The 19,328-nt window shown below is 37.0% G+C and overlaps 7 protein-coding genes across 12 annotated transcripts; 4 read left to right on the top strand and 3 right to left on the bottom strand.

Moving 5' to 3' along the window:
* The first annotated feature begins 158 nt into the window (after positions 1–158).
* LOC105281107 (dnaJ homolog dnj-5) lies at positions 159–5,421 on the top strand. 4 transcript variants are annotated; one of them, XM_020032195.2, is made up of 8 exons: positions 160–827; positions 1,065–1,913; positions 2,031–2,604; positions 2,727–3,171; positions 3,328–3,543; positions 3,623–3,852; positions 3,965–4,083; positions 4,193–5,421. In XM_020032195.2, the coding sequence occupies exons 1-8, from the start codon at positions 665–667 to the stop codon at positions 4,204–4,206; spliced, it is 2,610 nt and encodes an 869-aa protein (XP_019887754.1). In that variant the 5' UTR covers positions 160–664; the 3' UTR covers positions 4,207–5,421. The 4 variants fall into 4 exon arrangements, with proteins under 4 accessions (XP_019887755.1, XP_019887754.1, XP_019887753.1 ...); XM_020032196.2 differs by having other exon boundaries at positions 159–317; positions 1,065–2,604; XM_020032194.2 differs by having other exon boundaries at positions 1,065–2,604.
* Positions 5,422–5,545: 124 nt separating this feature from the next.
* Positions 5,546–6,479, bottom strand: LOC105281105 (DNA polymerase epsilon subunit 4). The gene is made up of 3 exons (XM_011342098.2): positions 6,373–6,479; positions 5,992–6,299; positions 5,546–5,921 (listed from the first exon to the last, which is right to left on the bottom strand). The coding sequence occupies exons 2-3, from the start codon at positions 6,220–6,222 to the stop codon at positions 5,781–5,783; spliced, it is 372 nt and encodes a 123-aa protein (XP_011340400.1). The 5' UTR covers positions 6,223–6,299; positions 6,373–6,479; the 3' UTR covers positions 5,546–5,780.
* An 11-nt stretch (positions 6,480–6,490) lies between these two features.
* On the top strand, positions 6,491–7,576 carry LOC105281096 (39S ribosomal protein L20, mitochondrial). Its single transcript, XM_011342081.3, has 3 exons — positions 6,491–6,707; positions 6,835–6,945; positions 7,029–7,576. Exons 1-3 carry the CDS (start codon positions 6,621–6,623, stop codon positions 7,275–7,277), a joined length of 447 nt encoding a protein of 148 aa, XP_011340383.1. The 5' UTR covers positions 6,491–6,620; the 3' UTR covers positions 7,278–7,576.
* LOC105281097 (triosephosphate isomerase) lies at positions 7,298–9,193 on the bottom strand. Its single transcript, XM_011342082.3, has 3 exons — positions 9,060–9,193; positions 8,363–8,616; positions 7,298–8,110 (listed from the first exon to the last, which is right to left on the bottom strand). Exons 1-3 carry the CDS (start codon positions 9,166–9,168, stop codon positions 7,730–7,732), a joined length of 744 nt encoding a protein of 247 aa, XP_011340384.1. The 5' UTR covers positions 9,169–9,193; the 3' UTR covers positions 7,298–7,729.
* Positions 9,194–9,410: 217 nt separating this feature from the next.
* Positions 9,411–12,418, top strand: LOC105281099 (INO80 complex subunit C). 2 transcript variants are annotated; one of them, XM_011342083.2, is made up of 4 exons: positions 9,411–9,656; positions 11,411–11,601; positions 11,813–11,880; positions 11,995–12,418. In XM_011342083.2, exons 2-4 carry the CDS (start codon positions 11,424–11,426, stop codon positions 12,124–12,126), a joined length of 378 nt encoding a protein of 125 aa, XP_011340385.1. In that variant the 5' UTR covers positions 9,411–9,656; positions 11,411–11,423; the 3' UTR covers positions 12,127–12,418. The 2 variants fall into 2 exon arrangements, with proteins under 2 accessions (XP_011340385.1, XP_011340386.1); XM_011342084.2 differs by having other exon boundaries at positions 9,411–9,585.
* Positions 9,656–11,333, top strand: LOC113562015. The gene is made up of 4 exons (XM_026969898.1): positions 9,656–10,609; positions 10,643–10,697; positions 10,745–10,959; positions 11,027–11,333. The coding sequence occupies exons 1-4, from the start codon at positions 9,903–9,905 to the stop codon at positions 11,187–11,189; spliced, it is 1,140 nt and encodes a 379-aa protein (XP_026825699.1). The 5' UTR covers positions 9,656–9,902; the 3' UTR covers positions 11,190–11,333.
* On the bottom strand, positions 12,310–14,783 carry LOC105281100 (prostaglandin E synthase 3). Of its 2 annotated transcripts, none has more exons than XM_011342085.3 (3): positions 14,656–14,783; positions 13,142–13,511; positions 12,310–12,916 (listed from the first exon to the last, which is right to left on the bottom strand). In XM_011342085.3, the coding sequence occupies exons 1-3, from the start codon at positions 14,670–14,672 to the stop codon at positions 12,791–12,793; spliced, it is 513 nt and encodes a 170-aa protein (XP_011340387.1). In that variant the 5' UTR covers positions 14,673–14,783; the 3' UTR covers positions 12,310–12,790. The 2 variants fall into 2 exon arrangements, with proteins under 2 accessions (XP_011340387.1, XP_011340388.1); XM_011342086.3 differs by lacking the exon at positions 14,656–14,783 and adding an exon at positions 14,053–14,561.
* Positions 14,784–19,328: the final 4,545 nt, after the last annotated feature.

Here is a 19,328-nt window from a genome sequence, read left to right on the forward strand (position 1 = left end):
CTGAAGGAGAATGGAATGATCAATAATCGTGTCTAATTCTCTCATCGCGTAATTTTATTACCTGAGTCTGCCATCTAGATACACTTTCGCGCAGTCTAGAAAGAACAATGTATATTTATGTGATCTATATGAATCTATACATATCTCCGGATTGCGGACAAGTACCAACGAATACGATGTATGATTTCGCGCTTACCGCATGGTACACAGTGTGAAGTTTCGTGTTTCACATGGATACAAGTTTTTATCCCTGACATAAAATGCGTTAAGCACGGAAACGAGAAAGCGTTACGAGAAAGATACACTCATCGGTGAATGTGAGTATCGCAGCCTGACGTCTGGCGACATCATTTTAGGTTATAAGATTTAAACGATATTTTTCTCGGCAATGATCACTCGATACATATTTATCTCAACAATACGTGACAACTACACCCGCGTCAACGAACATTTCCAAGTTGCACGTCAATGGCGGATGTTATTTAACATTCTCGACACCGTTATGGTTATGTGAATAATACAGTAGTGGACATTTTTAGAATACGTATTTATACCTTGCAATTTTTGGCCAACATTGTGTCATTAGTATATATTCAAACAAAAAAAGATCAGTTTTACTACAGCTCGCGAGGGGCCCTGATACGGTAAAGAAATTTGATTCGCAATGTTACGGTACGCAGAGAAGACCAACAGTGTGCTCCAACTACCTAATTTATTTCCCCGGTTAATGAAGGTCAACTATTCATTTCTTTTTGGGCTGCATAGGCCCAAGGAGCCTGAATTTTTGACAGAAAAAGGACAGAAAATTTACTGTGTCCCTGGGTTGTGTGAGTTGCTAGAGTAGCATTACCCACTGCGCTCCATTAGTATATATTTAAATAAGATAAAACGTTGTTTGCAAATAGATGTATCAAATATATAAATACATTAGGGAAGCATGGTGAATCCAGGTTTTCTCAAAAACAATCATGAGAAACAGTTACCTTTCACTTTATAAACTAAGTTTGACATTTATCAGTGTTATTGGAATATTTTGATAATGCATTTGCGTTAAAACTTTTTAGATAAATACAGCAATATGGCAGAACAACAACAAACACCACCTGGCTTCAAGCATATGTCTCTGGATAAGATCATTGAGGCTATGACTGCGGATTTGGAAGGTTCGAGCGGTCACTATGTCCAATTCGGTGTCACTCCGCAACAAGCGACCTCTCATAATTGGGGAGATTATACATCCGGACAAGCTAGACATCATATTACTAGTCAGCCAACTCATTCGAATCCTGGAATGCAACCCATGACACCGATGACCACTTCCTTATACATGCAAGACATGCCAGGTTACGATGCTACGACCACTGACTCAATATACTTTCCACCACAGACAGTAAATCACTTAGGCATTAATGAGAACAATGATTTGATCGGTACCATTGATGTCGGAGGTGGTAACTACATCAACGTCATTTACGGAAACGCCTCTCAGATTATGGCTGAGCAATGTCAGCTTCCGAATATGACACCGTACGCTAATCAGAGCATGGTTGATCAGGAATACGGCCTTTTTAACGATCAACATATGACTGTACCATCCGAATTGCCAAGTCAGAATTTCAATGGGAAACAATTAATCGACAATTTGGTCGGTAACTGGGTGCCGAATCAATCCGGAACGTACAGCCCATTTGGCGGGTCACCCAATATCACACCTGTACCGCAAACGGTGCCGGACATAAGAGAGACCGAGGAGTTACCTAGAAACACGTCGGAATCTCAATATAAGAAGCCAAGGATGGTGGCAGAGGTAAAGCCTATGCGACCCTCCTACTCCGATGTCTTGACCAAGTCTGCGCCAACTCCGCCGTCTCCATTAACGATTCAACCCACGAAGCCGAAAGTTGAAATAACAGGTAAGAAAATCTCCAATAAGAGCACCAAAAGTAAGAACAAACCTGCACTGCTGAAGAGACAGAACTCGTCTGGTAGCGACGATCACAACTCTCCGAAGATGCAAATTCCCAGAAAAGTTTTAGAGAAAAATTCTTCCAATCTTCCACGACGTTGGGTATCATTGGATAACCTTGGCTCGCAGTCTGATTCTCATCAGATAAATGCGTTTGAGAGGTCAGATCAGTTCTCTTCGGAGAAGAAGAGATCTGTGAAACTACCTAAGAAAGCAGAAAAGAACGAGACGCTGAACAACACTAAGATACAGAATAATAATCCGAAAACAGCTGGAAATATTCCAAAACGTCCGATACAGATAAATAACAACCTGAGTACGATTAACACGTCGAGCCAGACAGTCTCTCCTGAGAAGATCGAAAAGAATCAACAGATCATTAATAAAATCAGTAAAGAGGAGAAGAAGGTGGTGAAGGAAAAGAATCCTAAGCGTTTTCAAGCTGAGAAGGCTCAGCAGATTAAGAAAGGACAGAGGAACAGAAGAAGAGAGAACAGAGAATCTCCGGTTAAGGATTTATGTAAGAACTTAAATAAATATGCGGCCCGTTGGAGTAAAGTCGTCTTGAAAGTCTTTTATTGGCTTTTGCATCTCATTTCTGATGTAGTTAGCATGAGCGCTAACTTAGTTATTCAACTGTGAGTATGAGCATCCATTAATTTATCAATTCATCACTTCATGTACGCAATGTATTTCATCTCGCAATTGTCTGTCCGAGTATCATGCATATTTCGATCAAGTTTTAATTCACGTTTTTCAGTGGCAAGTGCGCTTGGTATCACACTATACTTTATTTAAAATGCTGGTGGGTGTATATGGCTGTGACATTCTCTAAAATCCGCATTTTAAATGCGATCGGTAAGCAATTAGATAATTGGCTTGGTAGTAGTAAGTTTGCATTTTGGCGGAAAATAAACACCAAGAAGAACGAGGAGAAGGAGGATAACGGCAATTGGATTCATGGCGGGCTGGAGAGCAACATTGCACTACCCAGCACCGGTGAAGAAGCCATGAAGAGATTATTGGCGTGCAAGGGAAAGGATCCTTACAGCATACTCGGCGTCACGCCAACCTGTTCGGACGACGATATTAAAAAATATTACAAACGACAGGCCTTTTTAGTTCATCCTGATAAAAATAATCAGCCTGGAGCTGAGGAAGCATTCAAAATTCTGGTACACGCTTTCGATATCATCGGGGAGCCGGTAATAAAACATTTATTCTACTTTTAATTTCGTTATACTAAAATTAAGCATAGCCGAGGATCGATAATGACACGTGTGATGTGATTTCTTCAGTTAAAAATTAGAAAATAATTTTCAGGTTTACACATTTGTTTGTAACGTGTGCTGTTCTTTTAGGAACGGAGACAGGCATTTGATCAGACTAGGCAAGTTGAAGCGGCTTGGGGTGAATTAAGCGACTTGCTGTCTCAACTTCATCGGAAAATGGAGCAGGCGGCAAATACAATAAGGTGTACAAATTGTGGCTTGAGGCATAAACGAGTCCCGACACAACGGCCGTGTTACGCCGCACGGTTTTGCGCTCAGTGCAAGATACGTCACAGTGCGAAAGAAGTGAATATTGAGCTTATTTCTGTATACTTGTATAGAGAGCCGTCTGCTCTCAAACCAATCATTCGAACGATATGTATAGGGTGATATCTGGGCGGAGTCTCGGTTAATGGGTTTTCTATGGCACTATTACGCGTGCATGGAGGGGGCAGTGTACGATGTGACCGATTGGGCCGCCTGCCAAGCTGGAAATCTCAAGCATCTTAGAGCGAACACGCATAGTGTCCAGTACAGGATTGTTTTAGGGCAAAGACTACCATCACAAACGTCCAGTAGCGGTAAAAAACGACAACAAATAGACCCGAACACAAGGTATGCCTCTTTACGTTGCTAAAATATGCCATCTTATTCGATAAGAGTAAGCTTACTCTTCGATATTTCGCGTATCCAGAATAAAAGCAATTATTTGTTTTGTTTGAAACAGTGAAGCGGATTTCGAGGACTTTTTAAATAATCTCTACAATCATAGTAAATCTGGCAACGCCAATACATCGGGGGATCAAAATTCATTTAGAGGGGATTGCAGACGACGTAAAACTAAACGTAAGAAGTAGATAAGCACTAGTAATGGTAACTAATCTTTGAGCGTTTGGTATCAACAATGTATAATTATGAGAAGCGCATTATGAATGTATACTATACACTATTTCAGAATTACATCTTTAAACAATTAACTCTAACATGTAGCTATTATATACAAATATTCATGAAAACACTAATATTTAACTGATACATGATATGAGATTAATGAAAAGCTGTGTTCATGACTCGAATGTGCGCATAGTAAAACATCATCGCATAGCGTAAAATAATGACTCGTACACTAAGAAACTCGAGAATGATAAAATTATCACACAACAACATGCAATAATAAATATTCAATGAACGTATTCAGTAATATGATTCAATAATACGAAGTCGGTATTTTGCCACTTGAAAATGATGAAAATGTTGACTTATCAGGCTATAAGATAAAACACATAGAGATGCCAAATAATGATTTTAGGAACAAATCTGTACTATATATTACAAAGTTATATTTGAACATTGAACTTCTAACATATTTTGATCAGTTTATACGTGTAGTTTCATATAACTTTCAATTCTTCCAAAATCCAAAAGAAGCTGCTAGTGTCATGCTTACATTATCAAATATATACATATAAACATTTTCCTTCAGTTCCCTTCCTTTCTACCTAGCATGCATGTCGAAATATACATTTGACACAAGTCGTGATTTCTCGAAATCATAATTTCCAGTTTAAATCCAAAAGAATTGGCAGGTATGGAAGAAGACTGATTTTCTCTCTGATTTTGTTACTTATTAAGTTATACATATTCTATACATTAGATAGAAACATTTCTCTAATGATACATACTCCACTATACATAAAAGTCGTCTGCTTCCTGCGACAGGCGAAAACCAACGTTCGAGAAAACAAACATCCTACTCTCTTAATGTATTTAAATATGTATATGCTTCAAATATATACGACATAAAACTCTAAAGTAAAAGGATATTACCTATGTACATGTATGCGATGTTACAGAATGCAGAAGCTGCACTGTCAGTTATAGTGCATAGAAAAATATAGATATCCTCATTATTAGGAACAATACACAAATGACAAAAACCTTGTTCTGGCAAATGCTTCGTAAATAGTGCAGCAAGAATAGGAAGAATAAAAGTTACGAATATTGTCCATTAATCAACATTGTGTATGTGTACACATTGATATAGAAATACTTTTTATAAGTTTTAACATTTAATAAGTAACTTATATACTACAGTAATCTTTCTTTCGCGAAATAATGTCAACACTACACATGTGAATCAATTTACTGTGTACGGATGAAAAATGTAATAAATGGATTTAATGCGAATGTATGATTACATGTATGTGTATCTATCTATCTAGTTATACATTTTTGAAATATGTATTTTTTTCGTATTTATATAACAGTTAAATTTGATTTGTCATAAGAAAGAAGATCTGTTGTTTGATGGGAGAAATATATTTATTTAGTTGCTATTATATTTAACTATTACTTCAATTACAAAAACAATATTTTCTATTATCAACTGCCATACATTAGTAGTAGTTAAAAAAGTTTACTTTTCATGAACACAAAACGTTGATTATCACCTACTTTGTCGACACAATAGAAAAAATATATTTTATAATACAATTTACAGGCCTGATGAATCAGATTGGAGAAATATAGTAGACGATACATAATTAGTCCAGCGTACCTTCTAAAAATACAAGTGCGTCAACATTGTCAATCGCACTTTCCACATCACGTTTTTGAACCATTTTCTTCTTCGCTTGTGCAGTGTATTTGTAAGCTTCCTTTGCGAGCGAATCGATGAAGAATTCCTGTCAAATGATCAAACACTGTAATATACCGGGACCGGGTTGAATAACTATTCTATATACTACTATTCACCGCCGATTTTGTTATCAGGAACACAGCCTCTTGAGTAATCATAGTAACTTCAGGATCCATTTTGATAAGTGCCTTTATCCTTGCCACGGGTAGTCGCACCAGCTTTTCTCGTTGCTCCTCATCACCCTGTGCGGCATTGTCGGTTTCCTCTTGTGGATCTTGCGGAGTTTCCTCAGCATAATTCTCATTCAATTCGCTTGTGATGAAATCGTCGGTTTCCGAATCGTTCATGTTGGCATACTATGTTACAGCTTCTTCAATATGAGTAAATTCCACGCTCGTTTCTTACACGAAGCGATGGGAGTCATCTAAATGTAATTTCGTAGTAATTATGTATGATCTGACAAAGATTGAAGTAATTGAAACGTCGCAACGACATACATCACGACATACACGTGGGGTCGCAGCAAATGATTCTGGCGGCAAAACCCCTTTTTTAGATGCAATTCTCATATCACGGCCGATCCAAGCAACTGCCATCTTTATGCCGTTCAGTTAACTAGAGTGGCTCTCCTTATCGAAGTATAACCTTCACGATTGGTTTCACAGTTAGGCTATATATTTTTATAACGCGACACAGCGAATATTGAAAATTAATATTTGATCGATCAAATAAACTAAAATCCAGTATGGTTTTTCTATCGCCAAGTTTGTTAATAAGATCACGCGGACCCGATGAATTCTGGCGCAAACGAAAAATCTTCAAGTTAGCCGCGGTATGATACATATATTATTTCTACCTGGAATTGCAATGTTTTTAAATATTTCTCCAGTGTTAATAGTTGATAAGACGAAGTAAACCGGACGCTTTCAATATATTTTTCATATAATTTCTATTGACAGCATTTCATTGGTAGAAGCAGAAATTGTTACAGTATAACTATCAGAAACGTACATAGAGCTCTAACATACAGCACAATAGGCAGGAAAATGAAAATACAGGATATGAAAGAGGTATGAGATAAAGTATATTCAGATTAACGACTGTGCAACGGTGTTTCTTTAAAGGAGCTAATTAATTGTTTTCCTATTTTTAGTTATGGGAGCAACGGCTAGAAGCTGCCACAAGTCAACACGGCATGAAATTTCTGACGTTCAAAGAAGCGTTAATTAGATGCAACATTTTCTTAAATCGAAAGACGCTGACTGATCTAGCAATTTGGGAACCTCGATCTTTCAAATCTATCACGGACATCGCCTGTGCGAGAGCAAAGCAGGACCATTTGAAGGGCGTTGCACGTGGGGAAGTACCAAAGGGTGTCATCGTAAGGGGAATGATTAAATGAATTCTTGTAGAAACCGTGTGTAAAATAACAGACTCTTCCTGACATTTATTATTCTTTCATAATTCTAAATTTTCTTCGTTTCCATCAATTAGCTTGATAAATATTACAGATAGAGATTGGTAGATATGTTACGTTAATTCTCAATTTTTTAAAATATTCATTCTGCAACACTGTAGATATACTAAAGAGTCATGTATACATTTTGCGTAATAACAATGTAACATGTATATATATAGTATTAAGCAGCTACATCTCAAGCACTTTAAAACTTGATGAAAAATATATGAAAAAACTGACTATAACTCTCCTTTACAGCATTCGATTTGTCAGAACTAGCTTTATACATTTGAACAGAACGCTCAACAATAAGACTTCTAATAGGAATAAACCTTTCTTACAATTCATCCAATATAGCTTTGTCAAGGCGATATCTTGTCTGCCTTGCTGACTCTTTAACAACGAGCGTTAACAATCTGCACAAAATCGGGCTTTAACGACGCACCGCCGACTAAGAATCCGTCGATATCCTTTTCCTTTGCCAAGTCTTTGGCGTTCGCCGCCGTTACAGAACCGCCATAAATAATCCGCAAGGTTTGCGAGACGGTGGCGTTGACATTCTTGGCCAACCACTCTCGTAATTTCTCGTGAACCTCCTGTGCCTGTTGCGGCGTCGCGGTTTTACCCGTACCGATCGCCCACACCGGTTCGTAAGCCAACACTACGTTGTCCCAGGATTTAATTTTGTCCGCTATTGCTTTGGTTTGCCTGTAGACTACTTCCTCGGTCTTTCCTGCTTCACGCTCCTCCAATTTCTCGCCTATACACGCGATCACCTGAAACATGCAAACATTAAATTTTTTTAACCAAGTGATTATTGCATTATGATACTCTTCGTATAAATAATAATAGAAGTCTCTTTATGCACTCAATGTGACTGAACTTTTCGTCGCAAAATATCAAGAAGAAAAGTCTACTGGCTCAAGATCCAAAGTATAGATTTTACCAATTGCAAGTCTGTCTAATAAGAGCGCGGTCGGCATAAATAATAGAATTTTACAAAAAATCTATTAGTAATTATTACTCACTTTTAGTCCTGCTTCTAGAGCATGTGCAACTTTTTCTGCAATTAATTCATCCGTCTCGCCAAATACGTTCCTGCGCTCTGAGTGACCAAGAATCACCCAAGGAATACCATTATCCGCAAGCATAGCTGGACTAATTTCACCAGTAAATGCTCCTTTAGGGACTTTGTACGTGTTTTGTGCGCTAACACCGACATTGCTGGGAACGATGGAAGTCACGTATGTGAGATATATCGAAGGGACTCCAACCACAACCTCTATAAAATCATAAAAATTTCGTTTTTTAAGTTACAAAAAATTCAAGTAGATTCAAGAAGACATCAAAGAGGAGAATGTTATATAAGTATCTGTGCATCTCACAATGTCATTATTAAATTCTGACAAATCCAGAGACTTGCTCTTGAGAATTAAATTAAATCCGCACATTAGAAATTTCTATATTAAATTTCGCAATTAAAGAAAGTTTGATTACGAAATATGCATGACACACAAGTTCTTTCATCATTTAAATATTAGACTTTGTTATCTGTTTTTACCGTCAAAGTTCAATCGGAGTCTCAAAACTTTTTATATCGAGCAATTACAATTATTCGAGTTCAAATTTTAGCGAAAAACGAATCGAATTCGTTAAAGATTACAAAACGTCTGTTGCAAAAATATTTTACGAAATAAAGCACATAAAATATGGTATCTCACGTACCGACATTCGGATCGAGCGGACCGGTCTTCAGGAACGCGACAATGTCATTGATCTCGCTCTTCGTGCCGTTCATCTTCCAGTTACCACCAACAAAAAATTTGCGAGCCATTTTTCTCCTTTGTAGATCCGATGACAGCCGACTCCTGGACGACGTATAACCTGCAACAGCAAACTAGCCCTTCTGACCTTCACTCACGCCCCAAGGTGAATGAATATCTCGTTCCTCTCGTCCCGGTTCTTTTCTCTCCTCCCCACCTTCGTACAATCTCCCACTATCATTGCATCATTGCATATATTTGCGTTCCAGCTGCACTTGTTACACTTAGCTTCTTCATTCCGATGCAAGAGGTGTAGGAAGTGCAGTTAAAACCAGATTTCGCATCCGACTTTATTGGTTCAAATATGTGAGATGTGGGATATGCGATAGTTGATTAAATTCTACGAAAAATATCGATACTTCGAACTCGATACGATTTCGAAAATAATTTCGCATTGTTCATCGATTTAAATCAAAATATAATGAGAGGTTAGATATCTAACCTTGATATTTAAAATCTTATGTTTGCGAATTAGAACTAATCCTTTCAGCCGGCTAAAGTAAGTATACGTACTTACATTTGACGTTAATAGAATGTCGAAGTAACGGATTGTTACGAAGTGCGTGTATGCTTATGATATTTGTTAACATTGCCTTTATCAGTAACATCGTGAAGTTTATGCAATTTTTGCAAACAGTTGCTAAAGAGTATTAACCTCTTGTCTCATTTAGGATAAAGTTTTGTGAGATTGGTGTGATTTTTTAAGAATTGAATTTGCCAATAAATTAAATTATTGGTATAAAATATGGTAGAATTATCCGTACTTAATCTGGAAAAATGGGTCCATTCGTTTGTTCAAAATTTATCCTTTCACGTCTCACCGATTTGTAATAAAAAGATGGATAAGATAAATTTTACATGCTACGTAGATGCTGATTATCATATGAATTTCGAGTTAATTGCCGAAAGATATTACAAACTATTGAAAGATATTGCGAAGAAAAATGCTTTGGATGTCACTGATACACAAAGTGTATGTTGTTTTATTGAGAAACAAACAATGTTTCTCGACAAGTATGTTTATTCGGAAAATACCCTCCTGTTAATGTATCATCATAATCACATTAATAAAAAGATAGTGCAAAGTATTAGAGAGATAAAGATAAATAAAAATGCAAGAGAACGTAAAGCTATAGTTTTCAAAATCGAATCTTCCAAGTTGAAACGAGAAACTGTTGATGATTATAGTCACATGTGTAACACAAAATCTACAAGGACAGTGATATCAGATCAGAAATCTGAAGATCCACTATTGACAAAATCAAGAAATATTTGTTCGAAAAAGCTTGACGTAGCAAAGAGTATTACTGCGTATATAAGGCAAAAGACAGTAGTGAATGAAAGATATTTACAATTGTACATTAATGATGTAGAATTCATGAAAAATGTGCATATCACATTATATATAGCTAGCAAGGTGATAAAAACTGTAATTAATAATATATGGTTATTGTAGGATATACTGATTGCAATATTTACTTGGAGGCTTTTCCCTCATCCTAAAACAGCATTTTCTTTACTATCAAACATAAATTATAATGTATATTATTATAAATGTATATTTTTATGTTCATATTTATTATATAGACATTAGATGAAGTACAATATCATTCAAATATTCCTCATTTTAAGCGAAATAAGAAAAGATTAGACTATCAACATACGTTAATGCTGTGCGAACATGCTATTTTGTGTTTGATTGAACCAAGTGAAAAGGCTTCTGTATATATAGAAAATAATCTATCAGGTGTTATACAAAATTATTTGTTGCAAGAATACGTATATCATTTTGATGTCACAAGGTATTTTTGCAAAGTATAAAAATGTAGATAATGTATATTCTTATTAAGTTCTCTTGTTATTTTATAGCAATACCAAAAATTATTCTGCTCTATTGATTCTAAGTGAATGGGCCAAGTCGCTTGTTAAGCATCCAAATACAATAATGTTGCGCACCATTTCTGCTATATTAAGATGCAATATACGTGATATCTTAGTACTGTCCCATTGTTCAAATGACAGTTGCATATAAAAATATATATTATGAATATATTTAATTATATTGTAATTTATATCTAATTTTATCTTTGTTTATAATAATTAGATTTACAATTATATCTTTTGTATCCTCTTTGTAAACACCGCATATACAAATAAATTTTTCTGTTACTAATCAGCTTCGTCTCGCTGTGATAACTTAAATTTTTGTCTTCGTTACATGTTGCATTACTATTTATTACCTGCTTATTTTAGACAACATTAAAATATGGCGAGTGAGGAAGTAATCGAGGCTAATAAGAAGCCGCAGCCCATATTCAAGAACCGCTCGTTTCAACAGAAATTTCGACCAACCAGTACTACTGGCAAGAAACGTACTTGGCGTTCGTTGAAGCAAGTGTTGGCTCAGGAGCGTTCGTTACCATGGCCAGCAACAGTAAAACACTGTATGTGTGACAAAAATTTATTTTTCTTGCTATTGTATTCATACATTAGTTAAAAATTTATTAAAATTGTAACAAATATTTAAATAGTTCGCACATGATTAAAAGTAAAGTACGAAAACGTACCGATACACGAATTTTTAGAGAAAAAGAGAGAGATATATGTATATATTGTATATGTTCTATTCTTGTAGCATATTTTATGAAATTTCAGACAGTTCCATTAATGCACCGCCGAGCTTCAAACCTGCGAAAAAGTATTCCGATATATCCGGATTACCGGTGAGTACAGAAACATTTTTACAGCGTTCACTAACTAGCCTACCCTTCTTTTACACCTTAAAAGTACTGTGAATTTATATACGCTATAAATTGTAAGTTACATGTATTCGATAGGCACGATACACGGATCCACAGACCAAGTTATACTACGCAGCCGCCGAAGAATTCGCGACGGTTCGGAGCTTGCCGATGGACATAACTGCTGGATACCTCGCTCTACGCGGAGCGTCCAGCATTGTCGGCTAATAAATAATCGAATGCGTTATGTAAGATGGTGGTCACGTGCATTTGCAGTCTGCAGTGTCGACACCCAAGAGCTTCCGGTACTTGGAGCACACTGAAGTCTGATGTACGAATAAAGGGACGATTCAACGAGACAGGGACAGAGAATAAGGCGGAACAACTCAATGAAGAGACAGAGTAAATAAAGTATCGATATTTTTTTTATCTCACAGACAACATTTATAACATTTTGTTACGTCCGCCAATAGTCAATAGTGCTTTGCAGGATTTTTCAGAATAGATGACTTCATTATTACTCCAGTGTCCTTTTATCTCTTTAGTACTTTACACAATACATTATTAAAAAAGCTTGTTCGTATTATAACTTAGTATATGATCTACAGGCTATAATAAAGAGATGGGGAAAGTGTGGAGGACCCTCCATTACCATGTGGAGACCTGTATTACTGTCCATAGACTGTTACCGCACTGGTATCCGTCCAGTTTGCCTTTTTTTTATTTCACTTTACGCGATCAGTTTGCTACTTGCATGACACGGCCATTTTAGCGAATTTGCAATTGAAGATACAAACAGCAAGGCCTACTGAAATATTGCCCGATCGTGCACTATCCTTAGGTTGCCATTTGTTTTTAATTAATTAATTAGTCAATGCAGTTATTTATTGTTTTAATCATATAAATCGGGAAGATCTTCGTCATCACTGTCAGCCTCGTTGTCTCCTAATTCATCTAAGTCATCAAAATTTGGCTTATTGTCACCCGAACCACTCAAACCACCCATCTGTCGCATCATCTGTAGCATTAGAGAAAAAAAAAACATTATTTATTAATTAAGTAATGATTATATTATGTACGCACGAATATGTACTAAACGGACTCTCTAAAATTTTTAAACTTTACGTATTGAATTGCACTTGGTATTCGAATAATTTAAAACTTGAAAATTACAAACGTACTTTTTGTTGTATGAATACAAAACAGAAGTTATCGATTCCTAAAGCTCTATAACAAAGCTTACCTCTTCTAAATCAGGCGGGCTACTTTCATCATCAGTATCGTCCTCATCCTTCCATTTGTTAAAATCGCTCTTTAACCAGTGAGCCTTTGTCTTTTCCTTGATTAAACGTGGCCAATAAGGTCCCTCCTCCTTTTTAGCCAGAATTAATTCGAAAGTTCTACCTTTCAAATTTTTTATGGTTTTGCTGGTATCGATTTCTTTGTACAGATTAATCGTGATCTCATGCATTTTGTTATCTGTGCCCCCTTCTCCTTTGAAGTATATCTTCTCTGGCTCGATTTCGATAATAGGATCTTTACAATCTTCTAAGCAGATAGTAACATATAAGATATCTTTCCTTTGGGCCCACATAACTGGTGGGGGAGGTATCCTAAAAATTATTAAAAAGGATATGTGAGAAGACCTAAAGTAAGAAGTACAATATCAAAATTTATTTTTAGAGATCTTTAGTTAAACAAAATTTTTTTCATAATGTACCGTTATTTTTCTGCTTTTAATTCCATACAAGTCTATTGAAACTAATTTAACTCAACACATTGAAGTATTATTCAGAAGTGGCGGAATTTATGTGTTTCATTGAAACAAAATATTAGATAACTCGGAGCATAAAGATTAAGTAAGAGGCATGTATTAACACTTAAATTCCACAATAGTATATCACATTTTAAACAAATAATGAAAAATGTGAGATCATACATTCATATAATTTATATTTGTATAAAACATTTTATCGAAATCTTTTATCTAAATACAAAGCACGTTTCTTTTTTCAATTTCTACATTCAACAATTTTATCAATTTTATATTTTTCCCTGAATATCATCTATTTGTCTATATATCTTTCCTATATATATAAGATCTACATATGTTTTCGTCATGCGTTTAAAAGTATTTTATATATCATTTCATACATTTAATACGTCACGGAAAATCGTGCAAGTGTCCGCTACGAGATTCCCACGTGCACGGGACATCGACGTTGGACCTGTTGTGTACTTATAGGTTAGGGACGAAAGTTCAATGCCATAAATGACTCTTTTTTGATTCGCATCTTCGTATTTACGACATCACGCAATACGTTGCACAGGAGAAGAGAACTTTTTATCAATCAAGTTGATCATTATAAAATCGCGGCGAGCGTTTCTCAAAAAGTGAGAGTCATTGAGTCACGACCTCCGGCACGCCGTTGACGCCGATTCTTCCATCCATGCGAAGACGTGATCGAAAGATCGCAGGGTACAAATAAAAAAAACGCGATTCAGCGACGACGAATGAACGTGAACAAAAAGCAATATTTGAATTTTCGCTCGTAACGATTATGCCGCGATTTTCGCCTGGAAAGTTCGAGAATCAATAAAATTATTCCACCAACATGGCGGTGGTTCGAAAGCTACGGGGCGGCATGCTCGAGACGATAATTCGCGATCGTGTGTGGACACGCGAATACGGGATCTACATTCGGACTCATCGTCGCGAATCACCACGCCGAATTACGTAAATTTCGCTATACTTACTGGCTTTCTTGCGTCATGTTTCCGATAGCTTCGCACGGTCGGAAGGAAACAAACACACAACGCACTCGCCACTCACGCGCCGCGTACCCGAATCGAGACCGTTGCACTTCGAGATCTCGCTCCGATACGTATTCGACCATTCTCGATTAGCTCTCGACCAGCCGGCGATTCGACAGCGCACCATGATGGCGCTCGGCTCCTCTTCGGGATCGAAGTTCGAAAGCTGCGAGTAAAGTTTGCTCGCGAACCTGCGAACAGTAAAGATAACAGAAGCTTTTGAGATTAGTTCGTGAAGAAGAGAAGAACAAGTAATTTGGTTAGAAATTTTCTGATTATCTAATTAGCATGCTTGCATTCAGTAACGCAAAGTAGCTCATACGTATAATCGCATGAATCTATAAATTTCGCGGAAGTTAATCAGTCTTTGACGCAATGATGGCTTAATTGATTTCCCTTCTTATTCGAAAAAGATGTATGTACTTAACTTTTGTTCTTTCAGGTTTGAGGTTAACTTCTTGAGATACTTTGAAAGGTGAGTTGGACCGCCATTATTATTATCATTTATCCTACCGATTGCTTACTCATTTTGGGATTGCATAAAGTCTGCTGCACTGTTCCGCTTCGCTTGCTTCACTTTGAACGTTCAAAGGGTATACTGACATTTTTCTATGATCGTTTATATAGATGCCTATATTTCTTCCTTAATAAATGAATTATTTAATAAATTTGAAAGTTGCGTAGCGCTTTGCTTCGTTACTCTGCTTATAGCAGGAATTATTGTCATATAATTAGATAAGTATAAACATCAATTAAGTGGTCACATCTGTGGCTATTTTCACACATGTTTTTAATACCTTTTATTTTTATATTAGTTTCCTCGGATTTCAATAGCACTCCAGAGACCAGATTCAAATTTCTTTTCTAACATTCAATGCAAAAGCTTTTTAATTTTCACATTTTTATCATAGAGCTACGTACAAAATTCAAGATAGAAGTCTTATTCTTTTTCGACAACAAAATCAATGACAGCAGCGATAAGGAAAGAAAAAGCCGATATCGCGATGGATTAACAGACACATGCAAAGTAGAGAGACGCACGCACGGAGCCGGCAACAGGGAAGGAGATACAAACAAAGCGATCGGAGATTGTAGATTGTAGGTCATTCGTGGGGGGTCGGGGACAGGGAGAGGAGACCGTGGGCCCGGTGGAGGGGCCACCCTTCTGCCGCGAACTAACTGGACACGCGGACGGGTACAGCAGTCTCTTTCTCCCGCAGGTTCGATTCAGGTGCGATCTGCCATTCGTCGCGCGCTCGCTCTTCCGTTTTCCGTTGCGTGCGTGCGTGGGCGTGTGCGCGAGTGTCACGAAGGAGAGGCGGTGTCTCTCTTGTGTCGATCGATCGATCGATCGCGCGGCGCAGCGCGGCGCAACGCGGCGCGTTGCAGTCGCGCAGCTTCTTGGCACACGGTGTGCACGCACGCATCTTCTCGGACACACGAAAATTCTTTGAGAAGGTAGGAGGAACATGGGGAGAAGGCGGGGGAACGTATGCAACAATGGGAAGTAGCGGAGATATTAAGGAGGACATTAGAGACCGCGAAATAATAAGGATAGAACGCGAAGAAACGTAAAAGCGGATCTCTCTTGCGTTCTCTTTTTAAGGCGCGAGTTTCTGGTTTCTCTTTCTGTAAATGAATATTTATAGGGGAACGTTTTAAAGATTTGAAAGGAGGAAAATGAAATGAACATTATTTAAGAACTTCAATGCACTGTATGTAAATGCGGTGTATACATGGTACTGCCTTATTGTTCTACGTTACATTATCGTTATTCAGTGAGGAAATTTGGCAAATTAAATTTATGCAGCTTATATGTAAGTTTATTTAACCTCGGAGAGTAGAGATAACATTTTTAACTTGACATTTCCGAGCTGCGGTATGTTTTCTTCCAAAATGCGATATGAGAAGATACGAATGCAGAAATGTGTTATTGAAAGAGACTTCAAAATGTTTTTAACTTTCTTCTAAAAAGAGATATAAAATATCGAACGCGTTTTGCATGAACTGCTGCTTTCGCGTTCTTATCTTGTCTCCTGTACATCGATATCAATATTGTTATCGATATCATCCGTGTGTACAGTGTAAGTGCAACGAGAATTAGCGGAGCGGAAACGAGGGGGGACCCGATCGCAGGAGTGGACGACGACGATGACCAGGACAACGTGACCTTCGATTTGAAGCGGACATCGCCACCGGTTGCGGCACCATGTCGACAAGTTCACTCTTTTACAAGGACAAGTACGCGGTAAGTGCGTATAATCTATATGTGCACACGCACACAGATATCGTCTCGCTTTCTCCGTATATCCACGTAATAAACATGCTCACAGTATTACTTGTAAATCATTAGGACGTGTGTTACCAGTTCACAGAGTACATGCAACGTACAACGCACGATCTCAAGCTAAATGACAAATTATCTGGTCAATTTGGAGTTTCTCTCTTGGCAAAAGTACCGATATATGCACGGAGATCATTCCGTACTTCAACTTTCCAATTTTCTTGATTTCTAATGAGATCTCGTATTGATATCCCGTGGAAACCAGAAATCGTATAGTTGAAGAATATGAAAAATAATATATATATATATATATTAACGATTAGCTTGTTTAGAATTGATTTCAAAAGCATTTTCTCTCTGAATATATTTCATTAATTTTAACAATTTTATCAATAATATGTTATTAAATTTATTAATATTTAATTATATAATATTTCGATTACATTTAGTTACCTGATAACTTGATAATACTTCATTGAAATTTCGATTAAGAATGACAGAAAATTAATAACATTCTGTCGATTCGTAACCGCGGATATCAATTCTCTTTATTGACCCGTGAAACTACGAGGGTTAATGTACTATTACTAGAGGAAAGTTTCGCGAGGAGGATGAGTGATGAACACGAAATAACGTTAACCGGAGGATAGTAGAGAGCGGCGCGATATTCCGCTTTCCTCGAGTCGCGCCCGCGCGAGACGGATATTCCTTACTGGAAGAGTTAACTTTTCATAGCGTTGTGGTTACTATTATCGTAATTACTTCCAGTTAACATTAGTAACCACAAAATGACCGGTCAAACCAGACAATTTAGATGGTAATTGCAACTATTAACTATCACCATTATTGAATTCCGAAAATTTTATTGTTTTCCAAATACATAAATCTCGATACTAACGCTGAAAGTTACGTAATACGTAAGAATTGTTTTCTCTTAGGAGCATTAACAAAAACTCGATTCTGACGAAACTAAATCGCAGTCTGATATCATTATGATTTACAATTACCAATTATTAATTCTTATATTAAAATTTTGTAATTTTATTATTTTCTTTGTAGCTGGAAATATTCAAATTGAATCAGAAACAAATTAATTTTGTTGCACATTGAGTTCAGATACTATTTGCGATAATCTGATTTTTATAGAAAGAAGGAGTACTTTGATCTCTTTCTAGACTAGAATATAATGTTCCAGTTATATTCTTCATATTTGTTCTGCTAGTATGTAGTTTATATTTGCAGTAGGCGTAACTTAATTTCTACCCGAGTACTTGCGGTGCTTGAGTTATCATCCATCTCAATTCTACAGATGTTGCTTGAGGATCGTATGACTCTGTCAGTAGTCTGAATTTACTCTGCAATTATAAACTGATTCTAAAATTGATTAATAAATCCACATTTCTTCTATCTTTCTCATTTCTTAGCGAATTTTACTGGATTACATTTCTCTTGCTCGCGTTTTAATCTCCGCATGTATTCTTTTCAATATTGATAAAATGCCAAGATTGATTTCAGCTCGATCAAGCACATTGTTAGTCAGGTAGGGATTAAAGTCACCGATTTATTTTTTTGTGCTTCAAATCTTAACGCTTTATGAAGAAAAAGATCACTAGAATATTACAAAACATCATTATACTTTAGAATTTATGGATCTCTTGATCATGCAAGGAAGTCACCACGATAGAACAGATTCGCAATTAGTATAAATATCTATCGGTCAGACCGGAAGAATGCGACGGCGTCATCCAACGCGATGCAATTACTTCCAGGTGCAAGCAGGCACTTCTGTAGATCGGGAAATTCCTTCTTATATTGTATAATATTTACTGCAGTAAAAGCGGTATCTATAATGACGCGCTTTCACTCTTTGTGTCCGCATCAATCCGGCAACAAAATCGTGCGCGCATCGCACATACGGGAGGGAGTGCATTAGTTCCGCATTCAGAATAATGTTACCGGTGCATCGGTTGCACCGCAAAGTCCGACGAGATGTAGGCGGCCGATCGATTATTATCCGCAAATGACTAACACCGGATAATTATATCGCCGTGCAGCAATCATGTTGGATCAACACTGCGCAATATATTTCAACCGCGCCAGTTCTTTTCCGCGAACATGGTACGCAGCGTGAAATTGCGATAATGGCACCTGTCCATTGTGCATTTGACATACTTCCGAATTCCCTCCGCGATAAATTCACGTGAATTGCTTACTTGTCTCAGTCTTTGTTTGTCTTATGCTTGCTACTACGTTCAGAGCAATTTAAATACCAGTATAATACGTGTACATACATGGCTTTTAAACAAGAAGCAGGGAAAATTTCAAATTGACT

The sequence above is a fragment of the Ooceraea biroi genome, chromosome 5 (genome assembly GCF_003672135.1).
Source record: "Ooceraea biroi isolate clonal line C1 chromosome 5, Obir_v5.4, whole genome shotgun sequence".
Classification (NCBI taxonomy): domain Eukaryota; kingdom Metazoa; phylum Arthropoda; class Insecta; order Hymenoptera; family Formicidae; genus Ooceraea; species Ooceraea biroi.